Below are 16,039 nucleotides of genomic sequence, written 5' to 3' on the forward strand. Positions count from 1 at the left end.
TGGTTATTGAGTCCATAGATATTTGAGCAGGACACATCTCTAAGGGTTCATGACAGCCTGTTTTCTTTTCTCAGTGTGGGGATGAATTGGTTCATTTTCATCTGAATTGGAAGTCATGGTGAAGGTGCTTTTTTGATTCTCTTGGTTTTTTTTATTTGTTAAGAAACTTGTACAGAAAATGTCTTGCTTATTCTGAGGTTGCTATGATTCTTACCACCAGCAGAGACTATACCATTGTATTGCTTCAAATATTTATAAATACATAAATTTTGGGAAGTATTTATGTAGCGTGAGACCTAATTTGTTTCTTTGATTCTTCGACATAGGCTAAGTAATACAACCTGCTATGGTCAAAAAGTCACATTTTCAAGCCTTTGAATGTGGTTTTTTTGTTTTTTTGTTTTTGTTTTTGTTTTTTTTTTTTTGCAGTGATAATACAGAAAAGTTATTTTTATGCATTCACATTTTTTTTCTTTTCTTACAAGGAAACCAACATGTCTGACAAAAGTGACTTAAAAGCTGAGCTAGAGCGCAAAAAACAGCGCTTAGCACAGATAAGAGAAGAGAAGAAACGGAAAGAAGAAGAGAGGAAAAAGAAAGAGGTAAATACTGGTTATTGGGGTGTTCCAGCAAACAAGGAAAATCACTTGATTCTGAGGGGACAGTCAAAAGGATACAAAGAATGCTCTAGAAGAATCCTTTTATGATTTTTGAATAAAATGAGTGGATATCTACATACTCAGACTCCCAAGGTCATTGTCACCTGCTATGTGCTGCTGGTCAACCATCACCCATAGGGCAGAGGTACCCAAGCCCAGGTTCACCCCAGACTTGAGTAGAACACTGGAACTGGAAGTGGTCTGTGAAATCTCTACGGTTAGATATTTCGTAACCTTTCTGTAACTTGGTTTGTTATCCTTAAAATGGGAATAGTAATATATATTTTTTGTGGGGTTGTGAGAATTAAGAGTTAATCTTGTAAAGCACTTAGTAGTACCCAGGTTCTGCTTAGTGTTTAATATGTGTTAGTTTTAAGAAAAAAAAAAAAGTTATAAAAAAAACTACCAGCAGAACATTTTAGGAGAAAAATACAAAAATAATGCCAGTGGATTTGCATGGCTTCCTAAGGGGTATGAATTTTTCAGGGTAAAACAAGGATTGTAGATCTGACAGAAAGAAAGTTGCATTTCCCTCCCTTGGCGAAAGGGTAGATAGGATAGAAATAGACTCTGCTCCATGGACATAGAACTATGACATGTTAAGGCTAGGAGAGATTTCAGAGACTCTCCACTGAAACCCTTCTTTATGTCAACAAAGCAACAGAAACCCAGGGATGAAATGTAGCTTTTCTGTCTGTCACACCCAGATTCCAGGGCTCTTGCTCCCCAATTCTGTGTGTTGCCGGCATATCATGTTTTCTTCTACTATCTCCATCCAACAGATGATTTATTTTTAATTCTCCAATTTGTCATGGTCGCGCGGAAATAGCCCACGTCTTGGACAAAAACCAGATGCCAAAGGTAGTTTTGAATAGCTTTCTGAGAAGGAAACTTCATATAGTGTGATACACTTTGTGTGTTTAGAAACCAGAGCAGCTTCCATACTCCAGAGCTCTTCTGTAAGGAAAGAGAAAGTGTGTTTTGGTGCCTTCCAATCTAAGTAAGTGTTGTTTCGTACGATAAAGCGGGGAGGCCAAGGTAATAGATTTGTAACAATTATTTTTCAACAAAGGAAAACATAATTGCCATTGCGTTTTAGCCTTCTGGCATCTCCCATCTCTCTGTTCCATTACACTTTGATTGATGCCCTGGTTTATTTTGTCCTTGACAGTGCACATAACATTTTTCTCTTGGAGATCTTTGCTGTGATATATGCAGTCTTTGAGTGAGGCAGAGGTGAGAATTGACAAGGAATGGCTATTCATTTCCATGCAGAGCCAAAAAAAGCATTCGGTTATTATGCTTCCTTTCCTTCAAATGTTAACACTTACTATAGTTTTAAAGCACCTGTTATCCTTTACTAATAACCAGTTTCCTTTTAAACTGACATTCTAATATCCAACTTGAATTTCATAGAATTACTACAAAATGTGATGTGGTATGGGAAATCTGGCTCCAAATTATGCTGTCTGCTTCATCTTTGTCATTTTACGCATTTGGGAGGAAATTACAGGCAAACAAGACTGATCGAAATAGGCCACCCTTTTTGTTTCTGTACCAAGCAGCTTTGCCTGATGGAGATTGGGTCTGTTACACAACAGACGGAGCCCCGGGAGAGGGGCAGTGGCAGGTGGTGGGACGCGTGTTACACCTGAACTCTTCATATTCTTGGGTCTAGAATTAAAGTCACATAGTCTTAGTTTCTTCCTTTGCACAGGTTGAAGCCTGTGATACTCTAACTTTGCCTCAGGGACTCCTGTGCCATTCAGAGTCCTCATTTTCCATCTCAAAGTTTTTAATTCGAAAGATCCCAGTGGGGCCAGACTTTGGGCTTCACTGGGCTATACCAACTTTAAAGCCTGTCCTGGCCCTCAGCAACCTATTTTTCCCTGCAACAGATGTTTCCTTGATTCAGTCCAAGTACCTTCTGTAGGCTCTGATGGCTTGGTTTCTCTGAGCAGGCGTTTCGGTAAGACAGAGGCAGTAAAACTCAGTGGTTATGTGCAGGGGATTTTGGGTTAAATGCGGCTGGGAAACCTGGCTCTGCCCTTCACAGGATGGCCTAGAGGGAGTATGGGACTTTTCTGATCCTGCTTTCCCTTTTGTAGAATAGAGAAGAGATCAGTGCCTACCTCACAGAGTTCTGTGAGGAGGATATGAGGAACTCCTGGAGAGCAGGGAGAGGTACACAGGAACTGGTCAGTAAGAAATGGCTGATATTCCGCTTCTGAGATTGACTACCAGAGTAGGAGAATGCCGCCTATAACAGTTGGCTTCTTCATTTATCGGGACGCTGCAGACGAGGCCATCTTCCAAAAAATGCCCCATTTTTGGAAAGTCTTTTAATTCAAGGCTTCTGGTTTCCTGGGATTATAGCATTTTGCAGCTACAAGAAACCTGAAAATAATCTATTCTGATCCTTTCTTTTTCAAATGAGAAAACTGGGCCCCAGAAGTCTAAGTCTTAGAGGTAGTAGCCCCCCTTATTTCCAGGCTCAGCAAGGATCCCCTTTTCCAGCCCATGGTCCCAAAGAGAAAAAGAAGGGGTTATTCTTTTCTTTTCCTCTTTTTTTTTTTTTTTTAACCCTTTCTCCAGCTTGTAGTGATTATCGGGTCCTGGACAGACATGACCGCATTCTCTTTTCTCCCCCACCTCCTTTCTCCCTAAATCCACATTCCAGCAGTCTCAGCTACATACACTGTCACCTGTGGGCCAGCCACACTGTCTCTTGATGGAGAGTTTGTGAATATTCTGCTCTGCTTGTACCATTCTCCTGCTTCTCCCTATTGTCCTTCACGTGGCTGTTAACTCCATGTCTCTCTGTTGTCCCCTCAAATGTTATAACCTCCAGAAAGCCTTCTCTGATACTTTTCTCCCCACCCCCATGACTAGTTAGTCCTGCCCCTAGCCTTGACCTTATCAAACCATTTAGCACAGAGCATTGTATTTGCATCTTCACTTGTCTTTGTCTCCCAATAGACTTCAGGGTTCTGAGGACAGGGCTGGTGTTTTTCATTGAGTCAATGTCTAGTAAAGATTGGGCCACATAGTAGGACTTCAGTAAAGGATTATAGAGTGAGTGCATGAATGAACACACAAACTAGAGAGCACTAGTCTGGAATGTGGCTCACAGACACCCTTTCCAAACATCTGGAATTTTTTCCTACAGGTATCATTGGAAATTTTGATCTTGAGTCTATGGGATGCTCCAGGCCAATGTCACTGATTCCTTTTTAAGTTTAAGATTTTCTAGTTTTTGTGGTGTTGGTAGAGAGTTAGAAATAGCCTTCATCTAACAGGTTGGATTTTCTTAACTCTCTTTAGGCTTATATTTTAAATAAAGTAAATTTAAACTAGAAAGGGACAAAAATGCTGTTTAATGGTAATCTGAGTGACTGTTTTTACCATGACTGAAAATTGGTGTGATTTAGGACCACCCAGGTTGATTATCTCCACAGAATCTAGAAAACTGTACATGTATAAAGTTACCACTCTGCTGCTTTGGATGTCAGCGGCTTTCTTGGTTGTGGTATTATTGAAGAAATTTGATTTTAAAATAAATAAAATGGCTACCATTTTAGATTCAGACCCAATTTCAGGAAAAATTGGCTTTAATGTCATGAGGTGTGCTTAAGGGGGCCACCCTGAAGTTCGGTCCTATCCTTGGCCTTCTGCTGAATCGCTGTAAGGTAGGATGGACGGAGGCTTCCTGGCCTGTCCTCACTTGTTCCTTTAATAACTATGGAGCTGTCTTTGAAAAACTGACTGACAATTCTCAGCTGACAAATTTTCTTTCTTTGATTTTCCTCTCTGGGTCTCCGCTGTGGTTACTCTTCACAAACAGAAATATCATTTGCTGGGAAAGACACCTAGCACATTTTTTAATTGCTAGCACTGCAAAATCACTCCTATCGAGCCATTAAAATAGATTAGGATTCTGTCCTAATTATATAGGGAAAATCTAAACTTTCATGACTAACGTACTTGGTATAGCTCACTGCCTTGGATGGAGTAACAATATATTTAGTTCAAGGTACAAATTGGTAACAGTTAGGAATTGCTTTAATTTCCAGTAAGCTCCAGTCTTTCGTGGTCACCTTTGAGTGTTGTTAGCTTCTGTTACATCTAGATGGACATTTAACCTATTCATATTTGTCGTGATATTGCCTCTTTCCTGAAGAACTGAGGAAGGTAGAAGGCAGAGAATGAGTTATAGAGGCACCTAATAAGAAAAGGAATGACATTTTGGAGGTGGAGTTCAGAGGTACAGTTTTTCAGCGTATGCAACATGGTTATGCATGTTGACGTGTGAGTTACCCTCTTGTGCATTTCTTGACTGCTTAATGATTAAAGTTAGAAAACATTAAAAAAAAATTCTGTGCTTCTCTGCATAGGACATACATGACAGAAGTTAGAGATGATATGTCTACGTTCATTGGGAAGGAAAGGACAAGGCAAATCTTGTTCTGTTCACTCTGTTTAAGCTCCATGAGAGCCTCTCAGTTTCATTAGCCCCAGCACTCTGTTGTCCTTCAGTAGGTTTTTGTTGAAAGAGTGAAGCAAGGTTAATGAATTTTTTGTTGTTGCTAGGATATCCACATGGCTTTGTTAGGAGCACTGGGTCCCTGGAAGTTCAGGGTACTCCCTCTAGCAGCAGTGCTGACACGGAGCTTGCTGACTGGTATGCAGTTGGCAGAAACTGGCCTGAAGGATATATAATTCAGAAATTCTATAGTTATAGAATAACAACGACCAAAGACAGGTATTAGTTCATTTATTCAGTACATTTTTAAATGGAGCATCTAATGTGTCAGGCCGGGATCTAGAAGTGAGGATACATGGTGAGAGGAATAAAACATGGACCTGCCCTCGGTAAAGTGGGCAGCCCCGTTAGGGCTGAACTCCTCACTGTGAAGCCATCTTGTTTCCTATTGGCTTCCTAAGACGGATTTTGCTTATCTTAGTTTTTGCGTTTGTGTTTCAGTTGCCATGGTGACTCCCTTCCCTTGGATTTCCTCCGTCCTTCTCTCACCTCTGTGATCTGTGAATGTTGGTTGGGATCCTCACCCCGCAAGGTCCTCTTCCTCATTGTAGCTCTCTCTTGGCCTCCGTTGTGCACATACACTTTGGAACTTGGTTCAGTAGTTTCAGTGTTAACACCGGAAGACAATGTGAACTTTGCTGTCTTCACAGATGGAGATGAAACCGCCATTTCAGAATTTTGGGTTCCATGAGAGTGCCGGAAATCCCCGCGAGCTCTCATTCGCACCCATCAGCCCCCATAGTGGCAGTTTTCCCTCAAATGACAGAGAGACTTAAAAAATAGGAGAACATTCTAAGCCTGAGGCACATAATAACACAAGTGTCAAGCCCAGCAGTACGTGCAAAGATGCGTTATGCTTATGATCAGTGTGTAGGTTATCATCCGGGAGTAAAGCGAAACTTGCATAAACTTTTTCTACTTTAGATGCCACAATGTAAATTGTGCTTGGGGGCTTGAAATGTACTCTGCACCCTTGAAGCAGATAATACACTTGTTAGGGTACCTAACTTGGGGAGGAAGTTGTGTCTGGTAACTGGATAATAGGTTTTTGACAAGCTTTAAGACTGCTTCGCTTTTGTAAACTCACACAGATATGTCCCTAGGTATTTGTACATCAAATACGATGTTACCATGTTTCAGATGTGTGACAAATGCCTTGTCGTAGTAAGTAACTGTGTTAGGAAAAAGAAAAGAGACCTGAACGTTTAATGACCCCAGAAACCCACCACTATTGATGTCACTGTTCTGTAAAAACCACAAATGGGGGATAGTCTCTAAGAGAGGCTTACACAGGAGGTGTTTTTGTTTTGTTTTGTTTTTTGGTTTTTTTTTTGTTTTTGACAGGATTTGGGAAAGAAACTTCTAAATGACTTTTCGTTCTATATTTTTCTAAATGATAATTTTTTCCTTTGAGTTAATAGGCTTAATGGAAGCCTATGAAACTCAGAATTAAGTAATGCGTATCAATATTGCTCACATGCCTTACTAAATACCGTAGTCTGGTTTATTTTAAACCATGGCAAACTTAGATCGCTGATACAAAGAGTATATTTTACAGTTACAGATTTCATAACCAATTTTATTTTTTAGCCAGAGCCCAATAATCCTTTGTTTGCATAATTCCAACATGGGGTGTGAATATTACAAACATACGTTCATCAAGAACTGATAGTATGTCTTCCCAGAAGGGACAGCGAGGTCGAAAAAAAAGGAATAGAATTATCTTAAAAATCCATATTCCAGTCAGAAATATTTAGCCCTGATGGTTTCTTTCGAAACTGGGTGAGAGAAGCTTTCATACCATGTGACAGAGGCGGGGAAAAAAAACCTCCAACCAAAAGAGAAATTACCAGGTTAGCAATTATTAAATGGAGCAGTTACAGTGTTTTTTCATCCTTTATGCACATGATTATGTCTATTTAGGGCTTTTGCTTGGTCTTCACGCCATGCATTTACCATTTTCAGTTTGAGCCAGGAAAAGCATACATTTAGTTCTGTTGTTAACTTTTCTTTCTGGCATCTACTCCTTTTAGGCTGATATGCAGCAAAAGAAAGAACCTGTTCAGGACGACTCTGACCTGGATCGCAAACGCAGAGAGACAGAGGCTCTTTTGCAAAGCATTGGGATATCACCGGAGCCCCCTCTAGGTACTTAAGCTGTGCTTAAATTTGCCTTGCATGGGCTATACCATGTCCAGCGTTTACTATTCTTTTATGTCTCTTTTATTTTTATTTTAAAGGAAATTCTGTGGCTTACGGTTCAGGTGTATTTATTTTTTTAATTGAGGGAGCTGGAAGGAGATGGGGGGGGACAGACTATAGAGTTGGTAGCAATTTGCTGCTTGTTGACTGATTATGTGGTCAACCTTCTCTACTGCGGACTAGTAGATTATTTTATACTTGTTAGATGAGTTGCCACATGGTAAATACAAGAAATCGTGGAGTTTTTTACTTAAATTTTTCATTTTCCTCACTGAATCCCAGCGTCTCTCTGCCAACCTAAATACTGTGAATCTGGTTATGAATTTCATAACCACCACAGGCATAGAAGGATGCCATGATGAAAATAGAAAGCTCAGTGGGAAATGTGAAGGAAAACTGAAAATAGTGACAGATTAGCAGCTACTTAACAAGTTTAAATTTATTCGACTCTATTGTAGATCATGGTTTCACTGCTAATTGGCATTCTCCCTGCAACTCCCCTCCTCCACCAACTCATTCATTCGTAGTTAATTGTCCATGATCTCGTTTTTTGTCAGTAGGGTTTGGATATTGAACTATTTGTTTCATTTGTGTTAAAGGTAAACCTCTATATGATGTGTTTATTCTGTCACGTAACTATATATCTTTCATGTGATAATTTATTTTGTTTTCTTTATCCATTTGCTTTCCATACATTTCAGGGTAATCTTAGGGTGTCTGTAAAACTACACGATACCCAATATAGTTTAAAAAAAAAAAGAAGGAAAGAAACTTTAAAAATAATGTATATTAAAAAAGGTAGGATCAAGTCTCCATTTCAAAATGTTTCATTTTCTTTGAATCCCATCATTGGCTTTTATATTAAAATAAGTTTTCATTTATTTCCATAGTTACTTAAATGAGGAATAAAAGTTATCCTATGTATGACAAAATGACAAGTATTTTATAAATGTACATTTAATAAGCCTATGAATTATTTAGTATTGCTGGATATAATCTAATATACACACACAAACCTAAACCACCATAAAAAAGCATTTTATACTGAACCTCAGTTTGTATTAGGTAAAATCCTGTGTCTCACAATGGTAGAAGAAGCCCCTATAGGATGTTGATTAATCTGTTTGGCTTCTCTATGGTGTAGAAGATGCGATGTTTGACTGATGGGCCTTCTTTAGGAGCTGATAGACTTTTTAGTACTTAGTTGACCTGTGGCATAATTTAGACGTTTTACAATAATCCATTATAGTTTTGCCTCAAAAAGGCCTTTGAAATTCTGTTGCGGTGTGAGCACTGGTCAAACACCATAGTGATATGTCCTACTTTCCTCTCTCCTATGTAATGCCACCAATTAAACTCTCAGGACAAAACAGTTACATATCTCTAAACCATGACCACCATGACCAAATTCTGAGCTACCCCTGCATTCGTGCCAGGGCACCTGGCAGGAGTAGAGCCCATTTTCAATTTTCATCCATCTCTCCAACTTACCCTCTGACTTCCTGCAGCGGGTAATCAGCGAATTAATTGTGGGACCACATGAAATTCCTAGTTTCTTGACAGATCCGCCATTGTGTTACAGGATTTGAACAAAATAGTTAAGCCCTTTAGTCTATTAAATAAATAAAAGGAAATTGCACATGATTGAAACCAAATGGGAGTCCACACTTCTGTACTGAAGTTCCTCTCTGCCCGTATGGCTTCTTTGGCATGTGGGTATTGAGAACCCATTGAATTCATCTGGTCTGGAGCCATCTTGGCTATTTGGTGCAGCTTCTATCGGAAGGACATTTGGCTTGTACCTAAAGAATGGAGAAAAGGAAAATACATTCGCATTTCCTGTAGCTTTTTTTCTTTTCTATCCTGGCTCTCACGTGGTCAGCTTGCACTGACCTCCCTCTTTGAGCTTCTCTCCTGTCTTCAGAATGACAGTTTACTTCTGTGCCCGCGGCTGTGCCTTCCAGGGCTGCCGGAGGCAAAGGAAAACAAGTTCCCCGAACCCAGTAAACAATACAATGGGATGAAACTATTAATTAAATGTAAAAATAAAGCAGCCTGGCATTTCCCTTTGTTTTGAAAGAGATTTTTAAATTACCAGGTTCACCGTTTAGCCTTTCTGTATCTGTCACTTAGTCTCTCAGAGCCAGGGCAGTTTGTGTTCCATGGAGAATGGACTGCCCTCCAATGTAGACATGCAACAGTCTTGATTGACTCTCCCTGGCCATTTAAAATTAGTCAGAATTACTTATTTCATAATCTTTCAAAGTTTTATAGACACCCATTTTACTTTTTAACAGGTCACATCTATGCTAACAAAATAAAGTGGAGAATTGGAATTATCCAGATAGTTCACCCTAGAAAGATATTTGACTTGAAATATCTGGATAGCTGTTTTGATTCTCCATTTCACTTTGTTAAGGTGGACATGGCCTTAGAATCCCAAAGTTAATTTTATCTAAATTCATTTCAAATTTGAATTTCCAAAATATGAAAAATTCACTTGACTTTCTTCCTTTTCTTTCCTTTTTTTTTTTTTCCTTTATCCCATCTTAATCTCTCCTGGCCATACAACCATTTTAATTTGGGCCCATTTGTTTTGATCTGTCTGACACTGCTCTTCCCCAGTGCAGTCGCTGCATTTTTTAACATGGGATACCTGTTATTTTCATTATTTAGTCCCAACCCCTATGTCTCCCTCCTCGAAATCAGTGAGCACTCCTAGTGAAGCTGGAAGCCAAGACTCAGGAGACCTGGGACCACTAACAAGGTAAGAACTGTCTCTTTACAAAGGCCACAGTGGATGTCAATAATATTAGAAAAGAGAGACCTAAGAAAACCAGTGCCACTCTGTCGTATGCTGTTAAATGTCCATGAATACCCTGCCGGTTTATGTTTAAGTTGATGGCGGCTTGCATTTTAGTGGTATAGAAATGAATTTGAACACTAGAAATGATGAATTTAGATGTTTCTATGAATGGGCTAATTGAACACCATGTGTCTTGTTTGACAAACACAAACACATCTATTAGCTTCAGCTTAAAAAAAGAAAGAGAAGGACCAAAGGCAAATGGAATATATATCCAGCTTCTCATTATTCTACTTTGGTTTTGGTTTCCATGGGAATTTTTGTGAAGTGAACACTGAGATGCTCTAACCCTAAATTTAATTTTTTAAGCATGTTGTTTATTGGCTTAATAGAGTTGACTAATTTGAGAACTTGGTCCCCAGAGTGTTTTTATTATCGTTACTAATTTTATGATCATCAGCGCTGACTCTTCTGTTTTGTGAGTCAACTGCCAAATTTTTATTACACTGTGTATACTCAAAGGATTATGAAACTTCTGAAAGTGGACATGTAGATATTTTCTAATTTGACCACTGAAGGCGTATCCAAAAGGTAAAGATGTGAAGAGGGAAAAGAGAAGTCTCATTAATGTGCTTAGAGTCATGGTAACTTCCTTAATCCAGTTGCCTTCGATAAGATGGCCACATCCTGGGGCACATAGACAGGTGATATAAATGGGCGGGGTGTGGGTTCTGTGGCGACTGGTCAGGAAATGCCCTTTTATAAAGGCCAGATGGTGTCCTCACAGCTCAGGCTGGTTGAGCTCATGTGGGAATGTGGATCCAATTTTTCCACATCTTTCAGTTTTTCTTGAGAAGCTAAAAATTCAAGTTTTTAATCCAATAGTCTCCTAAATGTTAATGGCTTTGTTAAAGTAGCTGTGGGCCAGATTTCGCCCATGGGCTGGCAATTTGTGAACTCTGTCTTTGACTCTTAATTTAAAAAAAATTATGAAATACTTTACTAAAACTTCAAATGAAAGAAGAAAGAATCATCCGCTATACCACTGTTCTAACAAATCAGCCTTTGCCTTGTCTATATACCTTTCGGTCCTTGTGCACCTGTGTACATTTCTTGCTACATCTTCCTGGATGCGAGGTATAAAATTTTGGATTTTTCTTTTTCCATTTAACACATTATCATAAGCATTATCTGTTGAAAGTACGTTGTGTCCCTATAGGCCTAGGAAATTTTGGTAGAGAAAAAAGACGGAACTCAGAATAGTCTAGTAGTAGCCTGAGTTGTAGGGTTTGTGTGTGTGTGTGTGTGTGTGTGTGTGTGTGTTTCTTTTTTTCTTTCTGAAACCAACATGTAGATAAGACTGGAATTGTCTCACCGTATCTGTCTATTGGCATGTTTCAGAATCGAGTGTTTTGTTTTAATAGGGCATTTGGAAACCAGTGGACACTGCTTTCAGTGTGGGGAGAATGGAAGTAGAGGTTTTCATGGGCACCAGGCTGGTTTATTTTAGCAGATCGCCTTTCCAATTTGAGGGCAGCACACGTCTTCTCTCATCTTTTGGTTTGAACACTTCAAAAGGTCTTTGAGGGGAGGAAAAAAAGTAACAATAACACAGTTATATAAGATCTAACATTTGTACAAGAGCTGGCACTATATAATTACGTTCCTTAGGGGGTCCACTGGCCTATCATTAAGTTAATGTATTTGCCTAATGTATTTACTTCTATACAATGCTGGTGTGGTGTCATTAATGCTTCACTTCAAGGGGTGAAGTTGGCAGCATTAAATTCCATTACTGACTTCACACTTGGTGAGCTCTTTTGAAAACTTTCTAGAGAAAGTTGACCTATGCTGTTAGTGCTCTGGGGACAACAGCAAATATTTCTTCTCCAGAACAGCACTCTTCTTTTCTTCACCCACTTATATGCCTTTTTTTTTTTTTTTTTTTTTGTAACTTAGTGAATCACTTTGGAAGAAGTGAATCACAAATCCCAATGAACTTGAATTCTAGGAACATTCTGGCAAGGATGGTCAATAAGAAGTGAATGAACAAATCCCTTGCTGAGCATGGGTTTCATAGGAATGCAAGAAAAATGGCATTGGGGAAATGATGATTCTCAGAAAAACTGAACACAAATTTTGCCTCAGGAGAAGATATTAGGACTAGCTAAGTAAACCCTGCCCTTATTTTGGACTAAGGAAAATTCCATGTAAATTCATGTTTTTGGTTCCATAAATAGATAGGAGAGTTAAATTTCAGAAGAACAGTATACTTCAGTTTTTAAAATTCCATTTGGAACGTATTTTTCTGTAGAAGAAACATCTTTGAAAACAATTACTATTAACCTTAACACTTCATAAAACATAGGACTGGGAAAAGAGCTTGCTAAATCCTAAGAGTACAATTGTGTAGTCACAAATTTGCTGAAGTGTGTGGAATTTGGGCTCTTTGAAAAGTGGAAAATCTTTCAGAAGATAACTCAGAAATCAAATGAACACATCTGGTCCTACGAAAAGGTGCACATATATTCTGTCATCCATGTGCCAGAATCTCAAACCAAAACTGAAATTTTCTCTACAGAGCCAAAACTGACAAAAAGTTCTTATGCAACCCCCTAATTTGCAAATTGGCACACTTAATATGCCCCGTTATACTAAAAAGGTTAAAACAGGGTTTTAACAAAATCAAGTATAAAGAAAATTACTTTTATTGATTTTTAAAATCAGTTGAGTTAATGTTTTAAAATAAGCTAATAGAAGGTAGAAATATATAATCATTTTTCAATTATACTAGTGTAATTTAATTTTAAAGGGTCAGTTTGTTTTGCAATTTCTGCTTCTGTTGCCGTCACCTGCTTCTCATTTACAGTTTACATTTGTGGAATTTTTCTTTCTCTTAATTTTGGTAGAGGCAATTAATCATTGCTCAGTTAATCATACTGGGCAAAGAACAAGCTCTTAGATATAAAAAAAAATCAATTTTATTAATAAAACATTTGAAAGCCTAGTCTTAATTACAGATTTAAAAATCCTGAATATACTATGTACAACTGAAATCCAACACAATATTAAGAAGGTATTATTAGTATTGATTAAAAAATTCAAGGATATTTTGTTTTGTTTTTTAAAGATTTTATTTATTTATTTATTTATTTATTTATTTTTAAGAGATTTTATTTATTTATTTGACAGACAATGCAAGTAGGCAGAGAAGCAGGCAGAGAGAGAGGAGGAAGCAGGCTCCCTGCTGAGCAGAGAGCCGGATCTGGGGCTCGATGTGGGGCTCGATCCCAGGACCCTGGGATCATGACCTCATGCCTAAAGGCAGAGGCTTTAACCCACTGAGCCACCCAGGTGCCCCGATTTTATTTATTTATTTGACAGAGAGAGAGAAAGAGAGATCACAAGTAGGCAGAGAGGCAGGCAGAGAGAAAGGGGGAAACAGGCTCCCTGCTGAGCAGAGAGCCCCATGCGGGGCTTGATCCCAGGACCCTGAGATCATGACCTGAGTTGAAGGCAGAGGCTTAACCCACTAAGCCACCCAGGTGCCCCCAAAAATTCAAGGATATTTTAGTATAGGAAAACGTGTTGTTGTAATTCAGCATATAGAAAAGGTCCAAGAAGGAAAAAGTGATCATTGTCGGGTATAGTTAAATGACACTTGTGAAATTAAAACACCTATTGTCATATTTTAAAACTCTTAAAAATATTAAGAATAAAAATATTTTTCTCAAAATGATTAGAAATATTAATCAGAGACCAACAGCCTATATCTTTTATACACAAGAGTGAAGCATTTAGTACTATATAGCCCTTAAAGAAGAATGACTTATGTTTAGTTGAATACATGTCTTTCTTCCGCAGGAAATGGCAGGTTCCTTGAAGTCAAGGAGTAAGTGATATTTGAGATTGTATCCATATAGTGAGTTTTTGATAAATGTGGGTTGAATGAATCAACTATTATCCTAATTTTTACGGATGAGGACACTGAGGCACAGAGAAAACAAGTAATTTTTGAAATTCACACAGTGCTAGGTTTTAACCCAGACAGACTGATAGAAATTTTCACAATCTATACCACTACCCCACATGATGTCTGACAACAATTGATATAAGTGATATATACATGACTGACCCTGAAAGATATTATTAGGATTAAATAAATTAATATCTGTAAAGCACTTAGAAAAGAGTCTATCATATACTAGGTATATGTGAGTTTTAGCTCTTATTGTTGGTTTTTTCTTTCTTGCAATTTATTCGTCACACTTTTCCAATGGAAAGAGATAACATAAAACATGTTGGTGTCATTTTCAAATTTGATAGTGCTCTATGTTCATCCAAGTAAGCATGTGAAAACATTGAACATGACAAGGCCAAAGACAGATTGTGGTCTGTGTCCCTGGAGACCACTTTCTGGGTTGCCCAACTCTTAATGCCTAACCTTCATATAGTCCACCAGAAATGATTATCTAGGTAATAATAATCGTTTGCCCACATTTATTCTTCTCCTTCCCATGAATTGCTCACGGAGGGCTTTGCACTAGGGCCCTTCTCATGTTTAGTCAAGATTCCTTATTCTTCTCAGTGATACAGCTAAACTGAAGGCCATACTAGCCTGTACAAATCTAGGAAAGTGTGTCGACCTCGTCAAGGTCACCAGGCCACCAGTGTGGAGGCAACACCCTGTCCCAAACCTGACTCAAGGAAGAAAATTTTCCAAGTGATTTAAAAAATAAAGCATGTGTTAATTTGATAACATATTATATAATCTACAATTACAATAGGAGCACATATCCTGCAACATCTTTAACAAAATAGAAGGGGAAGTTGCTGATGTCTGTGGTGAGAAGTAGCATGGGGGATGAGGATAGTAACGGAATTAATTTCTATCTTCTTTTTTGACCATCTGGGCTTGACACTTCATTAAGTTCTGCTTTCCAAACAATTGGGACATTCAAGTCCCCCCACCATTTTATTTTTAATAATCTCTTATTATTATGGAAACAACATCAGTGCCTTTTATACAATTAGAACACATGGACAGGCCAAAACTAGAGAAAAAAAATTTTTTTAAGATTTTATTTATTTATTTGACAGACAGAGATTACAAGTAGGCAGAGAGGCAGGCAGAGAGAGAGGAGGAAGCAGGCTCCCTGCTGAGCAGAGAGCCTGATGTGGGGCTCCATCCCAGGACTCTGAGATCATGACCTGAGCTGAAGGCAGAGGCTTTAACTCACTGAGCCACCCAGGCGCCCCAGTGGTTAGCACTCTTAACACCTTAGTGTGTATTCCTTCGCACAATGTATATGTCATCATGTATATGGTAAATGATGTCATTGTATAAACTGTTGAATTTGCTTTTCTAATCAAATGCCCCTCTTTTTCCATTTCAATATGTTCTCATCTTATGTAATGTCTGTATTATTTTCAGCTTTCCCCAAGTGCCCCCCACATAATCCTATTGTATTTAAAATAGATTCCCATCCTCCCAGAGATCAGTATCTATTAAACAGAACTCTTACATGCATAGATTTGCTTTAGGGAGGTAAGGCCCCTCCCAAGGGATCTTCAGGGCAGAAGAAATGTCTTCTGAAGCACCTCACAGGGGAACAAAGGTACCAAGGTCATTCAGGCTTTCCGCCTCCTGTGCACTTGAGATTAGAATTCGGAACCAAGGAGCAGATGCCTGCAGACCCTGTGCTGTTCAATTTAAACATTAGGCTTCTATATAGTAATTATCATGTTTCATGTTGATAGGATACTTTGGTAAAATTTAAATATTTGATAAACTCTGTCCCCGATCTACCTTCTAGTGAATGTAAGTAA

The 16,039-nt window shown here is 38.6% G+C and overlaps 1 protein-coding gene across 4 annotated transcripts in view; it reads left to right on the forward strand.

Annotated features, from left to right (window-relative positions):
* Positions 1-494: 494 nt before the first annotated feature.
* Positions 495-16,039, forward strand: part of LOC111147261 (dynein cytoplasmic 1 intermediate chain 1) — a 268,219-nt gene continuing 252,674 nt past the window's right edge. For 2 of the 4 annotated variants that reach the window (XM_022503188.1, XM_022503190.1), the window contains exons 1-3: positions 495-602; positions 7,236-7,350; positions 10,030-10,171. In XM_022503188.1, coding sequence (XP_022358896.1) covers positions 495-602; positions 7,236-7,350; positions 10,030-10,171 — 365 coding nt within the window. The remainder of the gene's footprint in view (positions 603-7,235; positions 7,351-10,029; positions 10,172-16,039) is intronic. The other 2 variants (XM_022503189.1, XM_022503191.1) reach the window with 1 other exon arrangement.

The sequence above is a fragment of the Enhydra lutris genome, unplaced genomic scaffold (genome assembly GCF_002288905.1).
Source record: "Enhydra lutris kenyoni isolate GAN:26980312 unplaced genomic scaffold, ASM228890v2 scaffoldscaffold16, whole genome shotgun sequence".
Lineage (NCBI taxonomy): Eukaryota > Metazoa > Chordata > Mammalia > Carnivora > Mustelidae > Enhydra > Enhydra lutris.